This window comes from Pelecanus crispus, chromosome 1 (assembly GCF_030463565.1).
Source record: "Pelecanus crispus isolate bPelCri1 chromosome 1, bPelCri1.pri, whole genome shotgun sequence".
Taxonomy (NCBI): domain Eukaryota; kingdom Metazoa; phylum Chordata; class Aves; order Pelecaniformes; family Pelecanidae; genus Pelecanus; species Pelecanus crispus.
Window position 1 is genome coordinate 77,548,494 of NC_134643.1, and position 20,200 is coordinate 77,568,693.

The 20,200-nt window shown below is 39.2% G+C and overlaps 1 protein-coding gene across 3 annotated transcripts in view; it reads right to left on the bottom strand.

The window, feature by feature from the left end:
- Nucleotides 1-20,200, bottom strand: part of ITPR2 (inositol 1,4,5-trisphosphate receptor type 2) — a 263,348-nt gene that overhangs the window by 59,348 nt on the left and 183,800 nt on the right. For 2 of the 3 annotated variants that reach the window (XM_075727981.1, XM_075727980.1), the window contains exons 38-45: nucleotides 19,890-19,998; nucleotides 18,029-18,216; nucleotides 16,521-16,704; nucleotides 15,669-15,925; nucleotides 14,541-14,741; nucleotides 12,465-12,575; nucleotides 7,509-7,604; nucleotides 6,149-6,268 (exon numbers count right to left, since the gene is read on the bottom strand). In XM_075727981.1, the coding sequence (XP_075584096.1) occupies nucleotides 6,149-6,268; nucleotides 7,509-7,604; nucleotides 12,465-12,575; nucleotides 14,541-14,741; nucleotides 15,669-15,925; nucleotides 16,521-16,704; nucleotides 18,029-18,216; nucleotides 19,890-19,998 (1,266 nt within the window). The remainder of the gene's footprint in view (nucleotides 1-6,148; nucleotides 6,269-7,508; nucleotides 7,605-12,464; nucleotides 12,576-14,540; nucleotides 14,742-15,668; nucleotides 15,926-16,520; nucleotides 16,705-18,028; nucleotides 18,217-19,889; nucleotides 19,999-20,200) is intronic. The other variant, XM_075727982.1, reaches the window with a different exon arrangement.

Below are 20,200 nucleotides of genomic sequence, written 5' to 3' on the forward strand. Positions count from 1 at the left end.
CCAGTTAATGCCCACTGCAGACTACTGGGGGTTGTAACTGGTTCCACCCATTCCCTATCCTAAATAGCCTTCCAGGTGTTTCTTTGCTGTGTCTTATAAAAGGTGCTTGTCAATGCACAGTATTAAGTAATTAACTTTTGCCTTCTTCATCAACATTTCTTTTTAAACAGTCAAATTTCACCCCAAATTTACCCCTGACCACAGTCACACTTCATGCAGAATACTGTTTTGTCTGCCTGGGACAACCCAGCCAGTTCAGAAAGCTTTCGATTCTCATACTAAAGGAAAAGTTACATGCAGTGATCCTATCTCACATTTGGAGGCACACATTCACAGTGTAACTTCTTGTGTTCCCCACACATGAAACTGTGGAAAATCTGTTCCCATCATTTTAAGCAATGTCTTGCCATGGAATCCTTTGTCCTGACTTGAATTATATGGGGGTCAAGACAAATGGATGGGTATGAGAATTCAAATTTACTTTATAGTATATGTTTTAATAATTGTATTTTGTTTTATGCACACACACACAAACACTAGGGAAAAGGAGGACCAAGGTCTAAGTTTATCTGTCTAAATCTTAAAATACAGCTAAGTGAAGGAAAGCCAGCAGCTGCTCCAAGCTACAACACCAAAAATAACTACCCACAAAAAACCTTAAGCCTTACAATACCTCCCTCACACACACATGCACACACTTGTATCCGTTATCTTATGAAAGCTCTTCTTGCCTTAACAATCTACAATATTAGCAGCACAGGAAAGTTTATCTGAAAAATATACGTTAGCATGATCTCTTTAAAAGACTCTTGGAGTACTAACGTGCTCAGTGATTATGCACTTCTCAACTGTACTACCCGATAAATGCCAATCTTCCTCATTAGTAAAGTAGCTGGGATCGAGTGAGCATAGGAGGAAACCCAATGTAGCAGTTAAAGCAAAGCACTGGGGATCCAAGCTGTATTTGCTTCCCATGACAGCGAATGACTTGCTGTCTACACCTGCTTCTGGCTTGGTGTCTCTACCTGTAACACTGGGTAATATCACCTACTTTAAGAGAGGGTGAAACAAAATTAACAAAAGCTTTTAACTGTTCCAAAAGCCTATAAAAAGGAAGATTAATTCTTTAAATATTTCTGAAACTACTATTATTATTGTCATTTATTTGTTCTGCTGTAGTATATGAGTCCCAGAACCACAGGGTTCTAGGCACAGCATTGATGTGGGAAATAAAGCTGGTCCCAGCCCCTTCTGTACTCAAATCTGATGAAAGATATAGAATAACACGCTAAACAGAAACCCACAGAAACAAAAGGCTTTGTGCTTCTTAGAACATTACATATTTGGATAGCTTAATTTTTTAAAACTGACTTTAGTTTCTCCTTAATGAATGTATCATATCCAAGTCTCATTATCAAACCAGTCCTATTTCAAATGTCAAGAACACTAATGCTTAAAAAATAGCCTGTAGTGCACCACTACTCCGAAACTATAAATCCATGCCATCAATTATTACCATTTTAGTTGCCTAGTTAGCAAATGTTCTTCATGTGTGTACACTAATATGCAATATACTGCATGAAGTAAACATGGCAATACAACATTAGTTTGATAAAACTTGACAAGTTTGATAAATAAATCTTGATTCTGCTATTAAAATATTTAATATATTAACAAATATATAAGGCTGAATGGCTTATTTTGCTCAGTCCATTTAAAATTAGCACCAGAGTGGAAGGAGTATGACTTGCTCATGATGTCCAATTGCTACAGTATGCTTCGTAGTACCTGCAGCAAGAACGTTACAATTCACAGCAAATCCTGCTGCTTTTCCTTCAGTTTATTTTAAGAACTTATCAATGGAAGGACATTTCCAACGGTGTTACTCTATCAGAAGATAGCCTGGTTCAAGCTTGTGTTCATTTATGCAGTATACCTGCATTGATATCAAGCAGTGTTAATTTCTTCTAACCTTACGGGGTGGAGGAAATGACTTCTCATTAAGCCTTGGTGCCACGAGGAAATTATATGAATATAAGTAGTTTTGGTAGTCCATTGGGATTTAAATTTTTAGCTTAACCTCATAAAACCCTATTGTATTTACTTGGAGTTTACAAAGATATTGTGGAATTCTAAGACCTATGGTCCCTCTCCAGCAAGGCATTTAAGCGTATGCTTAAAATTGAGCATTTGAGTAAACATTTTGTTTCTCTGAGAGCCTCAGAACGTGCATCATGAAAGGGGTGACATGCTAGGTCAGTACCTCTATACTCCTGCAACAGCTCTGGGAACCAGATGAAGTCACAAGGCATTGAAAATTTGAAAATTTTGTTACAGTATTACAATTGGCTTCCCTACTCCCTACCCACTCACATCCTTCTAGATCAAGGACACATCTACACAGCTCTACAAGCAGATGAAAAGTGCATTCTTCCCATGCTGCGAGCTGACTAGAAGCTATGTAGTTATTTCACGTTCTTCTGAACCTCGGGAATAAAGCCTCTGCTGAAAGGTACAGCATATTAGCCTGGGCTTCATGCCTGATTTAGATAGTTTGCATCTAGCTGAAAAACACAAAGACTCCAAAGTATTTTCTGTTAACAGAAGCACATATAAACAGGCATGCAAACTATAGGAGCCTGTGGTTATAACCAGTCCCTTATCTTACTTCACTGTAAATGTAAAGGCGTCATGAACCTCACAGAAATACTACTAACTCCAAGAAACCTTTTTTAGTTTACAGACTACTGAAATACTCTGTTATAACTAACAGGTAGCAAGCTCAAGCACTCACCTGAAAAGCCAGAGGATTTCTTCAGCCTTTTATGACTGTTTTTTTTTTTTTTGGGGGGGTAGCTATTTAAAAACTCGATTCTCCTACACTAATGCTTCTGCACATGAGGTGAGTAAGTATTAAAACTTCTTTGTGCTACTATGTCAAAAGCTTTTGTAAACTCTACACACTTCATCACATCAAGATGAAGTCTCTTTGTGGACAACCATACTAACTTTGCAAAATGAAGTGTAGCCTGCTTTAACAGGATCTTTTAAAAGGACAGCAATAAAAATACCACACCAATTTCTTTTGACTGAGGCTGGAAAAGAGGTGTAAGAGCTGATGGAACTGTCCGTAACACACCACTGGCATTCACCCGAGACTACAGTAAGAAATTAGCAATGTCAAGGTCAAGGCTTGGCTCTGAGCATGACATTTGAACAAGACAAAGAAAACAGAACCTTCTCCCTGGATTTCCAAGAGAATTGTGAATGCTCTCTAGCTAGCAATAATAGGCTTCTTTTTCCAGGATGTGACCTCAAGCACCAGTTTGTGTCATTCCTCCACGGGCAGCTGTAGAAGAGCTACGTCTGGAAGGAGCCCCTACCCCAAAGCCAGGCTGCAGAGTGGGGATGCAGCTCAGGGTAGTTCCTCATGGATAAGTCAGTTCTGCTTTCTCTCGGTGGCACTCCCTTCTCCTCTCTGCTCATAATACGTCGAATGGGAAAAGTGAGGAGCAGCAGCGTCGAGACAGCCTGGAGTCAGTGCAGGGGAAGCAGCACAGCTATGGCACGTGGCAGGCTGGAGGAGGATGAAGAAATAAAGGAAAGAAAAGAGGGGACAGAGAAACATGTGGAAGAGACGTGATAACTGTCATGACATGGCATATTTAACTGTCAGCCTCTTACCGTCATGCCCCAGGCTACTGTGCCCACACACTTCTGTGTGCATGTGTGATGTACGCCTGTGTGATGTATGCGTGTGTGTGAGAGGTGTACGTGCATGCACATGTACTTGCATACATGTGCCTGCGTATGCATCTGGGGTAGGGGTTGGGAGGCTGTAAAGGAGATTCAGTAACAGAAATCTCAGCCTTGCTTGTGACATATTTATAACTTTCTATGCACTGTGGGTCAAACATTTACAAGAATGCCTTTTGCTTCTGGTAAAATCAACCACAGGAAGGGCAAGGAAGGATGTAGTGGTGGCAAAATGCAGAACCCACCACGGCCCTGAAGAGTGCAACGACAAAAACTGAAAGTCTGAGCTCCCCAAAATAAACTGTCTGTGTTTGAGGGCTGTAACAGCAGAAAGAGGAACTCCTGGTCTTTATTCTGCTATTACAGTGACCAAAAAGCTGTAACTAGAGCAAGTGGTCATAAGCAAGTGTCAGGAAAGTGACTAAAGAGCCACACTGGTTGTAGGAAAAAAAAAAAAGTCACATGAACTGTGAAATTGTAAGGAGCACAGCAAAGAAATATTATGTAAACCAGGTCAGCTAAGCTGAGTGGAAGGCCCAGCCACCAAAAAGCCACTTCAACATAGCAAAGCATAAAAGGGTGTTTGGAGAGTGGAGCCAGCAAAGGAACCCAGCAACAATGGCCTTACTGAGGAGGGACCACGCTTGTATCCTGCCCATCCCAGGGTGAGCAAAAGGGCACACACGGAACGAGTTTGGAGTCAAAGATCAGCAGTCCTGGGCCAAGAATCATAGCTTTTCATTAGCGGAGGAGAGAGAAAGGCCCCAGATCACTTGCCCTTCCATTGTTTTGTTTTGATATGGGGCTTAACATGGGTGCAAAGCTATTGTAAGCAGACACATGTACTGTATCACAGAAACGCAAGAAGAGGAAAACAGTAATTTTTTTTGTAAAAAGATGGATATTTTTACAGCATAGAGAGCCAATCATGCCATTTAATTCTACAGAACAGGAAGGAGCTCAGTAAATTGCTGTAAAAATATCCAGCCTTATGCAACCATAATGCCAACTATGGAACAGGCACTTGGAATAGCTGTGGAGTGGCATTATGCACCTCCCCAGCACCCTGAGTATGTATCTAGGGACAGAGCTAAATCTACACCTCAGCTAGCTAGTGTACCCTTGGTAGTGACCTCTTTTGTAAAATGACCCTAGCAGTCACTTCATATATAGTTTCAGGCCTATATTCTACTCCCCAAACTTATTGTCCATTGTCACAAACCCTGTTAAGTCACTTTACACAAACTGTAGGCAGAAGACATAAAATACCAACATTTCCATTTGGCAGGCATTTGAATTTTCATTATAAGCATTCATACAAGGAGTAAATAGTCATACCAGGCAGGGAGCTACAGATGTTTTCTAAAAATTCTATCATCTTCAATGGGTATCTTATGTACAGTCCTACATACAGCACAAGAGTAGAACATGGTCAACCACAACAACAACATAATAACAAGAGTGACTTATTTAAATGTGCTGTAAGCACACAAGCATAACTCAGTAACTGTTTTTGCTTTCCTTGCTTGAAAGAAACATTGCATAATACTAATGTAACTATACATCGCTTTCTTTTTTTTTTCCATTGAGTATTCAATTCCTAACACTTAATAAGCATAATGAATGTAGAATACTCCCTATCCCTATCTGTTTATTGCTTCTTACTTAGTAAAAACATTTTTTAAAAATTTGGCCCTTATATGAAATACCAAATGCTATCATTTATGATATAATCAAGAAATATGTGGTCTTTATTTTTTCAACTTAAAAAATCTTTTCAATACTCTTAACATAATTGAAAGATAAACTATTTTTGATACCAACGGCTCTGAAGAATTACTATCTCATTAAATAAAAACCTTCAGTGTACATGCTACCTTTACCAGCAGAGAAGCAAAAATGATCAGAAAAAGCTTGAGGGCACTATAATATAATTCAAAAGGAGAAAACAGTAAAAAGGCCTAATTATTCTTATTGGCTAACTAATATATCTAAAATAATAGGAGTATTCTCAATTCAAGTTCACTTGGTACCACAACTGAAGCTACTATTTAAAATACACCAATAATGATAACGCAATTTATAATTTGATTGATATAAATGAGCTGTTAACATTAAAAGATGACAACGCTAAGTGGACATTAACTGCTTTGCTGTGCATTGTTATTTCACACAAATAGAGCCTACCAAATCCCTCAGAGTGCCTACTCATACAGTGAGACTTCTTACTTGTCCTGCTCTCAGCAACTTTCTAGATAAAGTCATGTTGTACACAAACATGAGCCAGAAATCACAAGAAGGGAAAACTCCCCTTTTTGATCAGACAGGTTTTGTGTGGAGTTTAACCATGTAACGCTTTTCTGGAAGCAGTCACACAACAAATAAGACATACCTGATGTGCCAAAATATAGATATTATGGCCGACATCTTTTGGGGAGATGCCATCATCTCCGTTCTCCTCCTCATGGTCACATTCAAGGCCTTGGTTATATGCGTTCTTCATCACATCCACCTGTAACACAAACCCAACCAAGGAGGGATGAAATAACTGTCATTCTCGGGGAAAAAGCACCGGACACTGTGTTTGAACACGCTTGCTTTGTTTAGCTCAAGCCTGGATGGGTGCTCTACAGTCCTGCAAGAGGAGCGAGCAATCTGAGAAACACCTTCTGAATAAAGACAAGCTTGAAGTATTTATAAAGCTCCAAACAGCTACATTTCTCATCAACAAAACTTCTGCAACCATGAGAAAGGAACAGGGATGCTGAGCCTTTCTGAACAGGTATTTTCACAAACGCTTTTAAAGACAGATCTACAGATACCACAGGTAGAGTCTTGCAGCACTTAGAGTGTAGCCATGATCTGTCTCTGGCTAGAGCTGGCTGCAATGTCACTCAGCGTTCTCCACACAGTTTAACAGAGAAAAAAAAAAAACAACCCACTAAACCAAAAAGAAGAGGAAGATACAAATCTGGGCAGGGTGCTGGGGCAATTCCAAAATATTCAAAAGCCTCTTACAGGACCAACGGGGGGGAAGTCCTACATTCCCCACGCAGGGCCTGATCCTGCAGTTGTACCCTAGGGACGGCCTCGTCATCCTGACATGCCACCATGGCGATGACTCCCCGAAACCAGCAGCCCACTGGGCTCTGCCCAAGTGCAGGGGCTGATGCCCACAGATCTCCCCACAAAACAAGTTTTTCAGTCACTGCTGTTACACGGTCAATTGGATTGGAAACAATATCTCCAGACTTACAATCTATCTAAAATTCCTGGAGACCTACACAAGTATCACAGTTATTCCAAAATACAGCAACAACTGCTTGTAACTCTGTTTGCTCAGGAGACATATATATATATATGAAACATACAACATGCATACAAATAATATATATATATTACATGTCTACACACACACTTCTGTTAGCACTGTTTCACAAACTGTACAAGCTTAGTGTCCCAGCCCCTGACAAAGTGTACTTGAAGACAGTCTACCAGAGTATGACAATTTAGTTAGGAAACAATTACAGAAAAGTGCTTGGAATGGATAAAAATAATGAAGTCGTAAAGACTAAAATCATGCATGCTTGATCCTTTTAAAGTACTTTTTTCTGAATTAGTACTATCCTGATACATTGTGTCACTATATGCTGCCAACACTTTTCAGCTTAGATGCAGATCATTTTTAAAATGTTTTAATGACAGATTTTTTTTCAGCCAAAAGATTTATGAATATTCGGAAGTTTTCTCACCAGTTCCCTTGGTCTCATGTTGAAAAGGATCCTTTCTGCATTCTCACTGTCGTGCCTGCTTTCCATAATAGCCAGCAAAAGCTTGGAGGCATTGTTCTAGAGATACAAAACCAAGTTAATGAAAATTTAAAAATCTATTTCATGGATTAATGACCCTTGCATTTGTTTTAATTGAGATTACAAGGACCACTTTTTTAGCGGATAAGATTATAAACTACTCTCATCTTTTATATTACTGACATATTTAATAGGGTTTTTCTCCCATTTTAATGTCAGCATACTGTAGGCTAACTAACCCTGAACACTATATTGGAAGAAGTATTTTAAATATTGAAAAATATTCACCTTAAATGCAGAGCCTTGTTCTATACTGTGCACAAGGAACAAAATCCCATTTCCTTTTCTTATTGCCCACCTAGCAATTTTTGCCATAGCATTCTGCTAAAACAATACTCAACAGAGGTAATTACAAAATGTATTACGTGAAAGGTTTCATCATTCAGGCAGGTTTCCTTCCCCTTTGTTTTTTATAAAGTCCAACTGGTTATTATTTGAAAGGCTATAAAATAAGCTGGTTTCATACATTCCTGGAATTTTGTTTCACTACCAAATATTCCTGGGGGAATGTGTAAAGATACTCTTTACTTTGTCAACTGGCTGCTTTTCACGGAGACCTCTCTCAAGGATTAAACAGCATGAGCTTTAGCAGCAGTAACCCAGTAGTGCCTTAAACTTCAGAGACCTGTCTTACTTCCAGCTAAATCAGTTGTTGTGAACAGGAAAGGAAAAACGGTTTGGGAGGTTCAACTGCTTTCTGGCAGGGCGTGGTTGCCTTGGTTCACCTGCCACAGCACCCCCTCATCATCCCCCATTACAGACCGAGTTGTGTGAATATTTGGAAGTAGACCACAGTCCCATGATACAGGTAAAACTCTGAACCATCATACAACCTCGTGCTCAGCTGCTTATTGCCAGACGTCAGCAATTCAAACTGAAATTTCTCACAGCGAGGGTGTGCCTCATACAACTAGTAAGGGCAATTTCAGAGGAAAAGGGCTCAGCTGCTTTTGGGACTGAGGCAAAAAGAAAAATGTTCTTTCCTGCATGTTCAAGCAACTTCTCTTGTAAGCAGCCTTTATTTCTCCAAGTTTTGATAGCAGAGCTGAAAATCTGGAACACTAGAGGCCAAGATAACACAGTCATGCAAGCTGTAGTCCTCAGGGAAAGCCCGCCAGATTTGTCCAACTCATAAGCACTTTTTGAATTACAATTTGAATACTAGAGTGTAGAAACTTGCTAGTTTCACAGCTAAAAGCCCACAGAGTTTCTTCTTGGTGGGCACAGAATCACAAAACCATGCAGGCTGGATCACAAAAATCACACCTTTGAGGCTCTCCTCTGACCTTCAGCAGTCCCACCCCCTGCTCAGAGCTGAGGTTTGAATCGCCAACTGGAGGACTGTAGGATGAGAAGTCAGCTGCAGAAGGAAGGGGTAGATGGAAGGAGGGTAGCTTAATAGAATGAGTATTTATACATGACAGGGCAACTAGGACCTTCTGGGAGAGGACACAGGGAGTTGAGAAGCCAGGAGAGAGGAGCCTGGGCTTGCCAATACAAGAATGAGGTAAGGACAAAGAACAAGAGAAGAGAAGAAAAGAGCAGACTGGGACTGGCTGAAGGAGCACAGGACTCCATATGAATTTTTCCATAGCTCCCCTTTCCTGTTGCTCCAAAATCAAATCAGGACCATCCATTGGAAAGGTCTAGTCAGACTCTTTACCTTGCAACCTACATTGTGGAAATTTAACGTGCACAGTGAATGAGACCAGGTGGAGGGAAAGGATAGCATTTTGATTAAGACTCCTAACAGGGTGCTGCTCTGAAGAACTGGATGCTTCTTTTTCTGCTGCAGTTTCCCTTACAATGGTGACAAAGTCAGTTGTGGTAGCATTGGTAGGATCTCAAACTGAGGAGGAGGGAAGGGGACAAGACAGGCTGCCAGGTAGCTTGAGAAAGAAGGGGAGGAAATAGTGGAGGAAGGCACAGTCTACTCACTCATGGGTGAGGAAGACTTCAAAGCCATTTCCCAGTGCAGACAACCCTGGGGATGGAGAGAAGCCTGCTGCAGTGAGGAAAGGTAAAGGGTGGGCAGGACGCTGTGTCATCAACAGCCAGCTTCTTGCTACTGACTTGGCAAAAGTGGCATGCCAAACCTAGAATTACAGGAAGCAGGCACATCCTCATGTTTTTTTTTTTCTCTCTGATCACTTGCACCTGATGTTGAGATGCTCATTTGACTACTTGTTCTTCATTTTCTGCATGCTTTGAGACCCTAGGATCTGATTTCCATTCTCAGATATCAATGAGGAAAAGAGGTCCATTACTTGGAACACACAATATAAAGTTCTTCATAACACATTAGTACTGCGAAAAATCAGTTCCCAAGTGCTACAAACAGGACAGCCCAAAGTACTTCTGGCCTTCATTTCCCTTTACCTGAGTTCCCATCTCACCTCCTCATAAGAGTTTTGGAAAAATAAATTAATGTGTGAAGCAAGTAGATACAGCAGAGTAAGGTGCTATGAGAAAAGCCAAAAAGACACTCATATTAGACTCCCTCTACCCTTAGACTGACAACATCCCTTCATCCTGCCACTATACAGAGTGGCAGATATTGAGGTCATACTGTGTGCCAGGGCTTAAATACTAGTCAGTAAGGAAGGCCAGGGGGTCATACGCAAAATAACAAGAGGCAGAACAGAACATTGGCCATCTGTGCACTCAATGAACACTGTCTACTCTGCTCACTAAATGATTCGGGAGTCCAGTGGAAAATATAATCCATGAAGTTGTAATTAAATACCACATCACAAACTGTGCAAAACAAGCTAAATTAAGATGGCATGGGAAAATATAATTCTGCATTGCCTTTGCCTTGGTTGGGGGGGTATGTGTTCAATATATAATGTTCCCTGAAAACAGTGTCTGAGCTTGTTTGTATGTGTAAGTGTGTGGGACCTATATACTTTGTATTCTGTGTTTTCACTGCAAAATCTATGTATTTGCAACTTCAGAGTTGCCTATGAACACTGACAGATTGTCAATGTTAAACATTACCTGGTAAGCTCAGTGCTATATTATTTGGATGTGTTGCCACTCAACATAAAACCCAGTAACTTCTTAATTTGGATCTAATTCTTGACACCACATCTAGCCCAGCACTGTGTCCAGTTCTGGGCTCCCCTGTACAGGAAAGATATGGACTTACTGGAATGAGTCCAGCAAAAAGCCACAAAGATGATTAAGGGAATGGAGCATTTTCCATCTAAGGAGCAGCTGAGAGCTGGGACTGTTCAGCTTGGAGAAGGAGGATCTTATCAATGTGTATAAATACTTGATGGGATGGAGTGAAGAAGAGGGAGCCAGACTCCTCTCAGTAGTGCCCAGTGAGAGGACAAGAGGCAATGGACACAAATTAAAACACACATGAAATTCCATTTAAACACAAGAAAACACTTTTTTACTGTGAGAGTGATCAAACACTGGAACAGGTTGCCCAGACAGGCTACGAAGTCTGCATCTGTGGAGATACTCAACTGGACACAGTCCTGGGCAACCTGCTCTAGCTGACCCTGCTTGAGCAGGGGGATTGGACAACATGATCTTAAGATGTCCCTTCTAACCCAAATAACTCTGTGATTCTGTAAAATCAGAATAATTTCCACAGTTTGAACCTTTGGTATCATTCATCACAATTTTTGCTATGTAAGTGAGACTAAGGCATATATAGTCTCCTACCAACAGGGACAAATTGGTCCTCGCAGCAATGTCACTAAACTCCATTTTTGGTTATCACATAGAAAAGATATTCTACAAACATTTGCCAGCTTCATGATAATGGCAAATCAAAATGGCACTGGAGTTACTGTAGCTAGGTCTTTACAAGGTCTGAAATTTGGACTTCAAAAGAACTGTCTGTATGTTCAAAGTTAAATGTCTGCTTAAGTGTTTTGCTTGAGGGGGGCCTGAATTACCGTGCCATTCAAAAATGTAATTACAGTTATTAAAATCATGTGTAAAGCACTGTTGATTCAATGTTTCATTGTACATGATATATAGCTATATTAATTATTTTATTAGACATCCATAATGTTGCCAATAGGATGCAATGCAGCTACCACAAAGTACTTGCTGGTTTTGGGGAGGAAATAGGCCATCTGCGATGGAAATACTTCATTCAGAAGGCAAGAAAAGGCACTAACCCAAGGCTCCTCCTGGACAAGTTCTACCCTACTTGGCACACACTAGAGCTGCAGAGCTCCCCTCTGCATGCAATGGTACACAGACGAGAGAAACTTATCTACAAGCCTATCCAGCTGTTCAGAGAATACAAAACAAAATTACAAGCCCTCTCTGCTCTACTCTTCACCGTCCCACTCTACACTTTGTCCTCCCCCTCAGAGGACACTGAGAAGGGAAATAAAATAAAATTTACTTTAACCTTGTTTTCGAATTTATTTGACATTACAGGTCATCTGATATATTATTCTTTTTTCACATCTCCTTCTCAAGTAATTTTTTAAGAGTCAGTATAAACAGAGAATGCCTGACATGTTACATGTTTGTACAGTGCTGCTATTTATCAATTCTGTGAGACTTTATGCCCGCAATATAGACTTCTCATGCTAGCTGTATCATGTCTGTTTGATATGATTTTTTTTAAAAAAGCTGAGGGCATACTCCCAAACAAAACAGTGGGTCAAAAGGCCTGTGGCAGAGGGCCCAATAAGGATTCAGAAGCTGAGCTGAATTCATTTGCAACGTTTGTTTTCAAAGGCTGCTGAGTATATTATGCTACAGTAAGATTAAGTAAATGTCAGGTTGCCTAGAGCTCTTGCATAGGTATGTCTTCTATTATTACTCAAATTTAAATAAACAAATTTACATTTACTGTACCTTTAGCTGAAGCACCAAGTCCATGCAGTATTTGCCAAGAGGGTTTATGTCATTCAAGACAAGTGCAATTATAATATCAATCCCATTAGACTCATGGGTGGCTATGCAAGTCTGCAAAATAAGAGAACAGAAGGGAGTTGCGGGGAGGGGGAAGAGGGAGGGAAGGAGGGAGAAAAAAGAGGGAGACAGGATGGGCGGAGGGAGGGAGAGAGAGAATATGCACATCAGCAAATTTCCAAAACAAGGACCCAGAACTTGAAAGACCTTGTAACAGCAATGAACCTCCCAGCCAAAGCAGAGCAGCCTGAAAACATGCCACAAGAGGTGCTGGAAGAGACTTGTGTAGTACAGAACTAACCCCAACACTGCCAGTAGTGAAGTCCACAACTGGAAAAAAGGTGGTGCAAGCTAAAATATACTTGCAGTGAATCATGGAGGATTTGGCACCAAGTGGTACAAGTTAGAGACAGCAGCCCACAGGAGCACTGCCAGATTCAGCTGAACACACATGCAGAGACATAAAAGACATGCTTGAATGTAGGCACAATCAAATTTGCACTCTCAAATTCTTAATTTGCATTCAGCAACCAGCATTAATAATGCTGTTAAAGCGTGATATAGAATTGTTTGCAAAGATTAAGGTTTTCCACATGCATCTGGACATGTCCTACACAGAAGGACACTTCTGGACATGGAATTCAAAACTGTAATTATGACCAATGGTACTTCCCAAATGCTTTTACAGTGGGAGTCCCAGACCTTCCAAGCCTTGTAAATAAGTGTCAGTTATACAAGCCTATGGTATTTTTTTCTAACAGGTTTATAGGACAATAGGATAGAAGTTTTCCAGAAAGACAGAGAGAGGAGAAAAAAATGAAAATGAGCATGTGGAGCATTTGCCTCTGAAATACAGTGAATCAGACTTGCAGTTGGTGTAAACAACCATAACTCAAATCCTGAGTGACTTCGCAGCAGGTAGGTCTATGTAGTTAAGTATAACTAATCATTCCCTTCCATTATCAGTGTTACTCAAGTAAACTTGTTGGAGAAAAGTTAACTTGAAACATAGGTTTTGGGTTTTTTTCATCTCCAGTCCTGTAATTAATCTCTTTTTACAGATGTTTTTCCCATCCATTAGTGCATCAAATATCACTGTTGAAAATTTAGTCCGCTAAAGGATTTTTGTTTGGTTTTTTTGAAGTATTAAGTAAAGGCTGTTGAGTACCAGCAATGGCAACAGAAGCACTTTGCACTTCATTTGTGCATGTTAATGAAGTAACATTAATACTGCATGTATTTCTTGAGCTATTTCTAGTATCAAGAATGGATTGCCTCTGTAATTTCGCCCACCGCAATTTTACCATTGCTAATCCATAGTAAAAATTCTGAAATTTCATCCACTGTGACAACTTTACTACAGTTCTCCTCAGATCAAATATAGCAGCATGTAACTACATGCTTTACCTTTCTATACTGCCTCAGCACGGCACTAGAGAGACATCTACCAAAAGTCACAGCTATATGACTTAAAAAGACTGCATCAAGCAAGGCACAGAAGATTAGAAGCATCGTCTTTAGTCTCATCCATTTCACTACTGGTATCATAATTAAAGATGCTGATAGGTAGTATAACAGGATAGTAAGTTAAACTTTGTGGCAGTTATGTGAATTAAGGAAAGTAAATGTTAGCAACCTATATAAACACCAGCAAAGGCAAAATGTATGAAAATCAAGACAACAAGATTATATATGCAATGTACTTCCACAACTGTGAGTCGAAATTCAGTCTCACAAAGTGAGGTTTAAGCCATGGACCCACTGACATAAGACATTAAACTCTCTCCAAAAGGACTGGAAACCTTCCACGTAAGCAGACATACTACAGGAAGAGACTATATTGAGTTCTGACTTAAAAGGATTGCTGAGGCCTTAGGAAAGGTTGAAACGTGTTAAGCCTAGTCATAGCAATTACATGTGAATTTATGTTATTAAGAACACCGAAAGGTTTATGATAAGCACACAGGCACCATACATTCAGGTAAATTCTTCCGCATCCACAAGTTACTTGAGGCCTACCTGATTTTCATGGCATGGACCTTGGCAATATTCAGTCAAGCTTTCCAGCGTCTGGTTCACAAGAGCCACATTCCTCTCATTGATGTAAAGCCCCAATAAGCCCAGTCCGCCTGTTGTGCTTCCACAGATACAGTCCAAAAACTGAAGGGTCTCACAAACAAGGTTGTAATTTGTTTTATTGTTCTGATGTCTTAAAAAATTCTGGTGGATGGAGAAAATGAACACCAAAAAAAAACCCAACAAAAAAACAAGAGGGAGTCAAGTCACACCTTCTTTTTCATTAAAATATTAAAGGGAACAATTTACAACCATATGACCACTGTACCTTAGGTACTGAAGTACACCCCACTGTAGAAAATGTATTATGCCTTAGTGCAGCAGTTGAGAATCATTATCTGATTAAATCAGCAGAGAAAGGAGGGCTTAGGAAAGTGAACTTTGCAAACATCTGCACTGGCCTTAAATGTCTTATGTATGTCCTGCATACCTACCCCCGTCCATCTATTATGAACCTTCTCTTGGAAACTTGTTGCCCCACAGGCGAGCAGGTATGGTGGCACATTATGACTGCTCCTTGGCAGTGTCAGTGCAGAACGACAGCTTAGCTCCAGCCACCCCCAGCACTGCTTTAAGGGAGGCTGCTGGACACAGCACTGAGGTATATTTGCAGAAAATTCATTTTGCAAAGGTTGCTATGGGGACAGTAATTTCCACCAGAGGAACTGACAGCAGGGACACACGTAGCATCTTAAAGCCTTCAATCATAATACCTAGGGAAAAGAGCAGTACCCAAACTTTGCCCAGAAACTTCCTGTGGTCTTCAAGTCTGTGGTAAGAGATGCACCCTTTGTGCACAGAAACCATACTAACAGGGACATTTAGACACTTCGCAATTCCATGTGGCTATGCTGCGGTCCCCAAGCAATTCTGAGGACATAAACATGAGCTCAACCAGAGCATGCAAGTGATTCTTGGAAAGGGTTCTTTTATCCCTTGGAACAAAAGAACAACAACATTTCAGACACCCCTATTCTGTAACAGGAGCCAGGCATAAGCATGTTTTTCTTGCCTTATGAAGTTCCAGCTCCTGTAATATTTCTTTTGGAGCTCAGCTCAAAAATACTTTACCTGGAGCTCTCGGTTGTGGTTCTCACAGAGCAGCTGAAGAAATCTCAGTATTGGCTGCATGATTGCAATGGCAGGGCTCATGATTGCCTCTTCTGTGGACTTCTCTTCTGCATTTGCAGCATCTGTTCCTGAGCCCATAAGATCTATTTCTGGGTCCATTTCTCTTCTATACACAGAGTAAGCCTTGGATGTTGCAGAAGATGCTTCTGTTAACTGTCCCTTCATACCCTCTTTCAGATGCAGGGTTGAATCCTTTACTGAAAAGAAGATAATTTTCCTTCATTTTTGAAACTCTTTCTCCTCATTTGATTAAACAATAAGAAAACAGTAATAATGAATGCCACTTTTTCTTTGTTGGTGCCTAACTTTTCGAAGACCTCTAGGCAACTTACAAAGAATATCAAAGCAACATTCATGCAGGGATAACATGTTCCAAATAAACCACAAGCCAGAGTGAAACAGAACATTAAAACAAAAAGCCCTACTATTTCTCTCCCATATACAATAAATGATGAGAACAATGGAAGGACCACAGGGTGGGAAATCAGTTCCTGCGCTTGCTCTTGTGAAACAGCCCCATTAGCGGCAGCCTCTACTTCTGCTTCTCTAAAAATATGGTTCTGTATCTTCTACTGGTGTAAACTGGCATAGCTTCACTGATTTTATCAAAGCTAATTCCTTGTAGCCAGCTTAAGAAATGGCCGATAATTTAGAGAAAAACAGGCAAAAGATGCAAATTAGCAATGATTAATATTAAAGCTTATTCGTCAACACAGCATAGGATCAGTGGTGTAGTACATGCAGTTTGAATATAACGCACTTCTCCCCTCTTTTACGCGGGTGCCTCCTTACCTCTCTTTTTGGGAACAGATATGGTTAGGTCACTATCATCATCTTTCTTTTTGCTCCCCAAATCAATAGTGTTCACTGTCACTGTCGATCGTATCTCCTGCTGAGCAGCTTTCATGCGGTCATACAGGACTTTAAAGAATTTTTCTGACTTTTTTTGTTCCTTCAGTTGCTGGTAAGTCGAATACTGCAAAAAATACATTCTTTAGATATCAATCTTCTAAGGAAGAGGAAATACAAAAATACAATATCTTTTGTGAAACAAATGATAAATAATTACTTCACTTACACAGAACAAATGCTGGCCATTGCCTGGCCAGTTCTTTCACAAAGTAATATACAAGGCTGGTAACAAAGATTGATGATAACATTTTAAAATTTGGATAAAATGGTGAACACTGCTATTTGCAATCTTTAAAATGTCACAATATTACACTTGAAGTTAAATTACTTTATGACACTCTCCATTTCTCCAGGCATTCTAGAGTTATAATATTCCATCTACAAATAATAGTGAAAAGTAATTGCTATTATGTAACAACAAGAAGCAGCATGAAACATCTACCATAATATTATAGCTTAGATTATATACATTTCTTGTGCTTCACACAGAATTGGAATTAATATTTTAGGTTATTAAGTCCAGTCCCTTAGTATTACTGTCAAGCAGGCTGAGTACCATTTTCAACAGTTTACAAACTCTATCTTAAAGTAAAAGCCTTTTACAGCCCTAATAATTCATTTTAGAAAAGCTGCAACAAAATCTCACTTTAACATTTCTGGACACTCTCTAAGGTTCACAGATCGTATTATCTTTTTTACAGACTAAAGATACAGGATGGGATTCCTCTCATTTAACTTTTATAGTCTTGCAATGAGGTATAAGTTGGTTATTTAGGCTCCCTTCACAGGCAATGATGAGATACGGAGAAATGCAGGGAGTAATTCATACCATCTCTTCTCTCTTATGGTAAGAACTCTGACTGTAGAGTAAGAATAAAGAATCATCTTATTTGGCTAAAGTTGGGTGAGAAGAATATCATTCACAAAAACTAGAATCTGTAGTTTAAAGCATTTATTTTCTACGTACTGGGATATTGGTCTTCTCAAACGGCCAGTTTTTCTCTCTTTGGAGATTTCAATAAATGTCCCTAAATATTACCAGAAAATAACTTAATTTTATTGCTGTTATAAACTTGAAAGTATTGTAATTTTTAATTTTACAAAGAGAGATATGAAATAACTGGAGAGAATGCTCATATGGCAAAGACCAGATTAAAAGCAGCACTGTGTTACACAAAAAGGGACAGCTGAAAAATGTTTTCTTCTATTGAAGAGTCTACGCTGCAAGATATTGCATAATAACTGGGCATATTTACATTTGCAGTATAGCGATACATATTATAGTGATAAACTTTTCACGGAACTCACAGCAAAAAGGTTCTTTTTATTTGTCTCCAGACTACATGTATTTGAAAATCAGTATGTGAATAAGTAAATTAAATAAGTACCTGTGTTTGTGTATTTCCGCCTTCAAGCAACGCAATACCAAGCAAAATGCCTTCTGAGAAAATTCTGTCATTTTTGGTGTTTACTATAACATCTATGACTAGTTCTGATGCACCTTCTTTATCCAGAAGGCACTGAATATCAGACATGGTTATCCCAGACTTATCTGAGTCTTGTCCTGAAAATCCACCTGCAAATTAGACAAATACATACCATTCACGTTTGTTTCACATACATATACAAAAATGAATCTATTAGTAATAATAATAATTTGTTTTATGCACACAGTAGCAATGTAATAAACTTAATTTTGAAATTCTGTTTGAGGCAAAATTCCCCTTGATACAAACAAGATTTCTGTGTGAGACTGCAATTTTGGGGTCTAAGAATAAGAAATAAAAAAAAAAACCTGAACCATTGTTCTGTCGTGATATTCAGACAATAAAGAAGTTGGAAATGACACTGATTTGTCCACCAAACCCCTTTTTTAATTCCACTGCTGCATATGCTAAACTGTGTGCATGGTCAGTGCTCTGAGACCACTTTTAAATCTGCTTTTCAGTCTCAGGCTTAATCTATACAAAGATTGTGTACTGGTAAATCCACTCTGGTTACTGGTATGATCTTCTAGCTAAATGCTTTAGCCAATGCAACTTCTAGGCCATTAACATCACAATGACGTTCTTTAAGAACAGAGACTTGAGTTAATCCAAATTAAAGGTGTGGTTTTAAGGAATTTTGTTAAATTGTACTAGCTCATTAAATCAACCATCTTTCATTATCACAGATTATCACCTTTCCTTCTATACTTACTTCTATACCTATGTAACTGCATCTACTTCATTAGGAAAAATACAGTACAGCTTTAATCAGTCAGTACTGCTTTGATTAAACTGATTAAAATGGTTCAGACTTTGTTTGTGATGAAGCCATACACACACACACTCTTTTTAGAGAGAAAACTAAAAAAAAACAGTAAATCTTTACTCTCCTGTTTGTTAGGGAGCAAAATTTGGTATATAGAATGTTGAGACTGTAAACTTTTCCAGTGTCTACATTGAAATAGTCAAGGAGGATCAGCTGAGTAACATCTGGAAATGCCCACAAACCTGGGCATGTCTTTAATATATGCTGAAAATGCAATGGCAAGTATTTTGACCTGGCTCTATACCTAGCTTCTGCCTCATTTCCTTTGACATCATTTTGGGTTTTCTTAGAAACCACCCTACAGTAACTCCCCTTCTATAACAGAATCATACAAAAAATAAGGTTATAAGGGACCGACAGAAATCATCTACTCAAACCTCCTGCTCATGGTAGTTAGAGCAGGTTTGTCAGAGTCTTGTCCAGTAAAGTTGCAACAAGAACAGACACATTCTGCAGCCTCCCAGGGAAATCTGTTTCATTGCCTAACCGGTATCTTTGTGAGAAGCTTTTCCGTATATCTTTTTTTTTTTTTATATATATATATATATATATCAATAAAGGATCTGGAATGTCAAAATTTTTTTTAGCTTCCAGAAACAGCAACATCTTTGTGCAAATGTTTTGTGCTTTGCTGAATTTCTGGATGTGGATTTACTGGCAAATTAAAATGATGTTACCAATTGGAACTGAATTGAATGATTTATTGGGGGGCATGGGGAAAGTCCCTACTTTGGTACTGTCAAATGCACACCAACCATTTCAGACAAGTGTGTGCAACTTAAAAATAGGAAAAGTCTGATAATACTTCTCTTCTAAATGGTTACAGAACGTGTTTGATTTATTTACCAACTGAATCCCTGGAGCATTTCCAATGTGCCTATTAGAAAAAATGGTGCTGCTAATTTTGTTCTCTTTAAATGATCTGTGTTGATTTACCTCCCACTTGTGCAGTTTTGCTGTAGCTGGCAGACAGGGGCCCATTCATACCACTTCCATATTCTCCTTTAAAGTACCGATATAGGAGTATTTTCCTTAAAGTGTTGCCCTTTAAAAGAAAGATGAAGATAGAAAAAATTAGAGTTGTGGCCAATCTCCTTTGTTTGAAAAGCAAGCTGTTTAACATAATTTATTAGGTCTTTCTGTTATAATTAGTAAGCATACAAATAGTAAAGTTGTCCAGAAAACAAACATCTAATGGTCTTGTCTAACAAATCTCATGGGAAGAACTCTAAACTACTGTTGTGTAA